The 6,877-nt window shown below is 36.8% G+C and overlaps 1 protein-coding gene across 4 annotated transcripts in view; it reads right to left on the reverse strand.

The window, feature by feature from the left end:
- Positions 1–6,877, reverse strand: part of LOC115232902 (carbonic anhydrase-related protein 10) — a 142,040-nt gene that overhangs the window by 37,028 nt on the left and 98,135 nt on the right. For all 4 annotated transcript variants that reach the window (XM_029803072.1, XM_029803069.1, XM_029803070.1 and 1 more), the window contains one exon: positions 1,973–2,164. In XM_029803072.1, the coding sequence (XP_029658932.1) occupies positions 1,973–2,164 (192 nt within the window). The remainder of the gene's footprint in view (positions 1–1,972; positions 2,165–6,877) is intronic.

Raw genomic sequence — 6,877 nt, forward strand, 5'->3', positions numbered from 1 at the left:
CCCCCCCCGGTTGCGCGGATTCATTAATCTGCCTTTTTCAGTCATTAAGAAAAAAAGATAGGAGAAGTATCTTCCGACCTATATTTACGAGAACTACTAATCGATATTACATTTCCGTCGATTCAACCGCGCGCTCGCAAGTTTCATTTTTTAGCAGACTTGGTAATACCTTTTTCATGTGGGATCCCTTCGTTAACATCCTGCTGCGACTTTTTCCATCGTTATCTAACTTTCGAAGAATATTGCGTATATTTTCAATTTTTTATCATCTCAGGGATATATCGTACTTACTTTTTTTTTTCGAAATATTCCATAAAGCGGAATTTATTTATAAATAGATCTTTTTAATATTTAAACAATAATTGTTCAATATAAGATGTTTAACAAAAACGCATTAGAATATATATATTATATTATTACGATCAAAAGCGAAAATGGTAACGAGGTGTGGCAAAGTCATCGCGATTCCGGTTTAGAAGCTTTGCGCGTCGATGGTGGCGGATCGCGCCACATTATTTTGTGGATTTAAGAAAATTGAATTGCGTGAAGGGAGGAAGCGGCGCGAGTTGTGTGGATTGGCTTTTCGAGAGGAATAAACGGGTCACAGTTAATTGGGTCGCCGTCATGTCCCGTTTAACGAATGTTTAATTTGTCTCGTTACGATGCCGGCACGTAATTAATTTCAATTAATTATATCGTCACTCCCGGGTCATCCTCCGCTCTCATTTTACGGCAATGATTTTGCGTACCGCTTATTCGCGAATAAAATCACGTTCGCCAATATGTAAAATTTTATACAAGAGATCTGTGCGCCTCTGTGTCATAGACACACGGGCCCCCTGACTACTACACTGCGGTTATAATTAATTGGCGAACTGCAAATTAAACGATAATCCTAATTATTTGTCGCTTTGTAAAGCGATTGCTAGGATAATGGCGTGATTAGAATTTCATGATTGTCCGTACCGTGTTTGTGGTTGGCGTAACCGAAAATCCGAGAGGCGTGTTACAGTTGTAAGTATTATTTCACTGCAGAGATGTGCATACAATAAACTGTAATTAGTTAATAACGCGAGCAATTACGTAAATTTCCACGCAAACGTTTCACGAAACTAACAAATTTCTTTTGCTTTATCAACTCTGATGTATAAAACCAGCTCATTTATTTACGAAAAATCGATATGTTCTTCTCTTTAATAATCCGTTCTTTAAAAGGGAATATTAAATCGATACTCGCTAATGTTGCCTCTTTTCCGCGATGCTGATTGGTTATCTCGACATAAAATGCTTGTATAATTTAATATTCCGCGGATAAATATATATCATAGTAAATAAAATATTTTGGCAATGTATTAATAATAACATAATGTTCGGTCTTTGCAATATATAGCGCGGTAATAAAATGCTATTTCCCACAGTTCTAATACCTATATAGATCTCTCCAAAGAAAAAGAGAATTCATTATAAGCAATATGGGAATTGAAGCATACATAAATTTGTAATTAATACTCGAATTCATCTCCGAAATGGATCACTAACGTGAACGGTACTTATCGGTTAAAAAATGCAAGCACTTTTAAATAAACCGCGATGGAAATCTGCGAATCGATTAACTAGTAATCCGAAAATGGTTTCTATTACCTTCATTAATTCTATCTTCGTTATTTATAGGTAGGAAAGAATTGATTTATGTATTCAATTTTGCAAAAAAAAATGTAACCAGAATTAACCAGAATCTGATTTTGTGTCTTATGCAAAATTTTAGAATTTCACGAAACTTTATTTATATTACTGAGTATGGTTTCTTTTATTAAAATCAATTAGTAGTAATTAATTATGAAATTCCAGGTTCGATTGGACGCGCAGGTTTAATTGACAATTTTATTGAATATGCGATAATTGACTATTACTAATTCACGTATAATTAAGCCGCGGGATTTTGTAACACTTTTATATTATATGTGCTACTCACCTCAGCGGGAAAAGCATAGTTATTAATACGATGCTCGGAACCATGACCATCATCCAATCCATAGTGAATGTATATCTCTTCGAACTGATAATGATAGGCGAGCGGACCACCCGTTATATTGACTCGTACCTTCGCCTCTCTGTCTGCTCTAAACACCAGGAACTGCCCAGTATTGTGTAAATGTCCGGAAATCTGAAAACAGAATATTGTTAGTGTTATTATATATAACGTAGTAATTATAATTCACAATTAAATTGCGATATAATCATATCAGCTACAGATAATAAAGATAAAAAAGTATTCGCAATATATATATATTATATATATATATTATATATACACAATATATATATAAATTTGTATTGTTATGCATGAAACAAATTATTGTGGACCGCAATTGGATAGTTGAAAGAAAAGGTTTATTTATCATTATTGTGGTATAGAAAATGTACATTACAAACTAATTTTATAATTTTCGGTTTTATATATATATATATATATATATATATATTTCCTGATATTAACAGTATCTTTAAATATTATCAATACGCCTGACGATAAATATTCTATTGTTTTAAGAGAAAACAATACAAAAAAACCAACGATATTTTAGAAAAGTAACAAATTGTTTTTGTGATAAAAACTGTAATCATAAACAAAATAATAACATTCAAACAAATTAATTCATGTTTTTTTAAATGTAAATCAAACTTTTACAAAATGGTAATAGATGGTAATAAATGGTAGGATTTTTAATGTTAATTCCATGTACTTTAAAACGAGATTCGCGGACAATAACTTTCACTTTATCGTAATGAGCTGCATAAGAGCGCGGCTGTGCAAAGATGTCTACAAGAAAGGGCGGCAACTCGTCGTCCGTGGGATAATTGATTAAGCATTTAATTGGATGGAATAGCAAAACCAGACACGGTGCCATGTCGCACAGGAGCTCGGCAAAGTGCAAGACGAGGCCGGGGAGAAGTCCATTTTCTTGTACGTCGCCGAGAACCTGAATTATGGCATCATCAGTTAGAAATAATGAGGTAACCTCGGGGAGAAGCCAGCCGCGAAAGACACGTCGGCAAAAGTCGTCGAGAGATAACTTATTATTTTGCAATAGATTTTTGGCCTCTCCTTTCCTTCTTGTCTCCTTTCTTTCTCGCAGATTCTTTCGTGCAATCTTTTTATAATACATTAATGTAGAATCATCTTCGCTTCACTAGCCTCTTCGAAATATGATCCTTTACAAACGTATTAGAAAAGAACATTTATATTGTGATGTACAAGCTAAACTTTCTTATATATAAAAAGAAATTTTAATCTTTTATAACATTATATTTTCAATACTTTATTGTTTAGAGCAGCATAAATGTTTTTATATAGAAAAGTTGTGTTAAAGAAAGCTTTTAATGATATTATTATTAAATTTAAACAATTTCACGCTGATCGTTAATCTCACTTAAAAAATTTCTTCGTCGTTGTTTCCTCCTGAATTCATTAAGATATCGGCAAACGGCCTTCCTTCCTCGCGATGACAGAGAGAAATGAACACGAGCAGGCGGCGCGACGACTTTTCCCCCGCGCGTGGTAGAAGAGCGAGAGTCAATGGCGCATAACTCATTATTTCGCGATAGATTTCCACCCCTTCGATTGCCCCCGGGAATAATTCGTCCGCCCCCCTTCGTCTTTTTTGCCTGTCCAAGTTCTTTCTTTTTTTCTCGGCCTCGTACCATCGTCTTCGAACTTGGATCAATGGAAGCGACTCAAGAAAAGAGAAAGGGAGAGAAAGCGGAAGAGAGGACTCGCGGCGGAACACGATAGTTTCGTGCGATCTTGAATCATCACAAAGGTTCACAAAGGCCTTCTTTCGACGAAACTCAAAGTTTGGTCGGGGGTTAGATCACCTTCCATCTTGGCGCCTCCGTTCTGAGCTTTCCCTCTCGCCCGGAAAGTCGTCCGCTTTAGTCCGAACAATCGTCATTGCACATTCTGTCGGCTGCCGTTTTGTTCCCGCAAGAACTGCAGAATTCACGAGATAACTGGGATTGAAAGAGAGAAGTGAGGGAAAGATACCAAGATGTAAGAAGCGCGTGGTGTCAAATTTTCTTAAGGGTCCAGTCTATACTATAGTAGTATAAAAAATTGATAACTTTTATTATTTTTTTAAAGAATATTAAAAATTTTATCTGTTTTGGTGTTTTACCTACGTTTTTATTTATGTTTACAGTAATTATTTATATTAACAGTATGTGAATATTTTTATATTTTGGATATTTAGTTTTTTTTGGGCGGTGTTCGACGATGTGACATGTTGTTATCCGTGTAATTATTTAAAATGAATAAACTCGTACTAGTTTTAGAATATTTATGGACTACTGATACTGATACTAATTTTATTAAAGAAAAATTGAAAAATAATAAAGTAGTGTAATTTTAAAATTAGATATTTTAATTTTGTGTCCCGCACGCTACTTACATTCTCTGTAAAATTCGTAGAACTCCCTTTCGCTCGCGCGTCCCTTTTACAAATTAATCGACAATCCGTTTTGTTTATATTACGCGGTTACATCGATTTGTGCTCCGAGATAGTTTCTTACAACGTTTCTACGATCAGGTTTATCGAAGCGCGAGCGCGCGCACGCGGTCACCAGGGTACGCCCGGGAATTGGCAATTTTGGTGCAATGTAAGAGAACGTGCTCGTTACAGCTTCGATTATGGCGAGCTGGTTGTACATACACATACGATCGGAGTGTACAGTTCGCCGGTTTCACAAGGGATTGTTTGTGCGAAGAAACGTACTGCGATATCGACGGGCCGTTAACGGCGGCTTTAGTGTGCACCAGAGATAGAAGTAGCTCGTAAAGGCTATTCTCCACCGGAATCTACTCGATCACTTGTTGCAATAAAATTACGACGGCAAAATAGCGCGCCAGGAATGTACAGAATGGTTCGACAATAACTCACAAAATTTTTAAGTAATTCTTATTTCACCCTAAGTTTATAAGATAATCGTAAAAATATTATACAGTCTCCGATCAAACCTGTTTATTGTTAAATTAATTGTTAAAACATTCACTTTTAATATATATATAATAATTTGTAAATATTCATAAGATGCTTCTCTATATTATAACATATCATATGTGTGTTATATATTTTCCATAAAATATCAGCTATCTATAATTTTGTAATAAAATATTGATAATTTTAATTGAAATTCCAAAATTCTTTTTATAAATTATCAATTTTATTACAATTTTAAAACAGTGACCAGAGAAAGACTGGGAAAATTAAGTTTCATTCCAAAAAATACGAGTTTCTACAGCGAAATTATGGTATCTATGACTGTGCTATCGCTCTGTGAAACGATCTATAAATGCGTTTTCGCGAGCAAACTGGCCACACGAACGGACCCGGGAGAAAGAGAAGCGGGAAGGAAAGGGATATGAAACGGTTAGAGCAAGCTCCGCCGAGCCGAAGACGTACGTTCGACTCTAAGGGGTGCCGGGGCGCGCGGTTCGTTCTATTGTTTAATTTAAGTGCCAAAGTTTTAACCGGGTTAAACGGCGTATAAATTCACGAGGCTCCCTCCCCAGGTCTCGCACCACTTGGTCGTACCAATGGGGGTTGGCGTCGGCTATGAAACGGCCCGAGACCGCGTTTAAATAGCGCGAGACCAGGTGTGACGTCAGTGCGGTTTCCGTCGCACCAAATCCAGCCCCGTTTCGTCCTCTGCGCTTCCTGACACATCGAGAGTCCGAGCTCGAGAGTTTCGCTTTTGCGAGAAACGTATTTAAAAAAAAAAAAAAATTTCTTCGATATAAAAATTTTCTCACTTTTGTTTTTTAGAATTATTTTGACGAAATTTTCTATCTCTCTTGTAAATAAGATTTTTGAAATTTTGAGACACGCGCGCGTGTGATTTCTCGGCGTTGTTTCACGCCGCACTTGTTTCAATGAAAGAGGGTAAGGACGCGTCGTTGTCAGTGCGGTTAACAGCGCGGCAAAAGGCAAGAGGAGGACACTTGAGAGAATTCTCTTTAGCGCGGGAAGCGCTAAAGAGAGAAGGAGGAGGAGTCGCTTGCTGGAGGGTAGGCAAACAATGAAGAGTCCCGTTCGTGGCTCGTTTCAAAGCGCGGCAGAATGCATCCGACGACGGCAGCTCGTGAGAACCGGCACAGCTACCGTTAGTAGTAAGAAAGATTGACTCTAGGGCGGGAACGGGAAAAGAGCAATGGAAACGGAACTTCGTCATAGGGTAGGAAGGGAAGGACAGGGCAGACGATACCTCGGAAGCGCGTTTAAACCTTTTCACGTGCATTTCCACGGAAAATACTTTGTGGTCCGTCTGCGAAGTCGATGAATGCGCATTTTTCTCCCTCCTTTTTTCTCTTCGAAAGAGACAGGAATAGGAAGCGATACAGATATCGCATCTACGACTTCCGTGGATAGGCAAGAGTAGCTGGCTGCATTAAATAATACAAGCGAATAAACCAAAATGCCGATCAAATAAATGAAACGCAGATAACGAAGCCAGAAAAAACAAAAAAAAAAAAAGAATTTTCCTTATTACATTCATCAATTCGCAAACAGAAAAACATTTATTCCAAATTTTATAACAAATTTCTATATTATTGGATAATATTTTACATATTTATCAGTTTTTATTAGACCATTTAAAATTTATTTTTCTATTTATATATATTTTATATTTATCTTTTATTTAAAAATAGTAAAAACTTGTAAAAGGTATGCACGTATTTCACGGCGAAAAATGCTACGAGACGCGATAAAAGGAGTCAACGTATAGAGAGACACGGACAGCGCAATAATATCTTCGTCGCCAGCCAGTTCTGGTCGCTTGCATCTGGTACAAAGAGTTATTGTCGCGATCGCGCGTCGTG

Source organism: Formica exsecta, unplaced genomic scaffold (genome assembly GCF_003651465.1).
Source record: "Formica exsecta isolate Colony F162 unplaced genomic scaffold, ASM365146v1 scaffold1505, whole genome shotgun sequence".
Taxonomy (NCBI): domain Eukaryota; kingdom Metazoa; phylum Arthropoda; class Insecta; order Hymenoptera; family Formicidae; genus Formica; species Formica exsecta.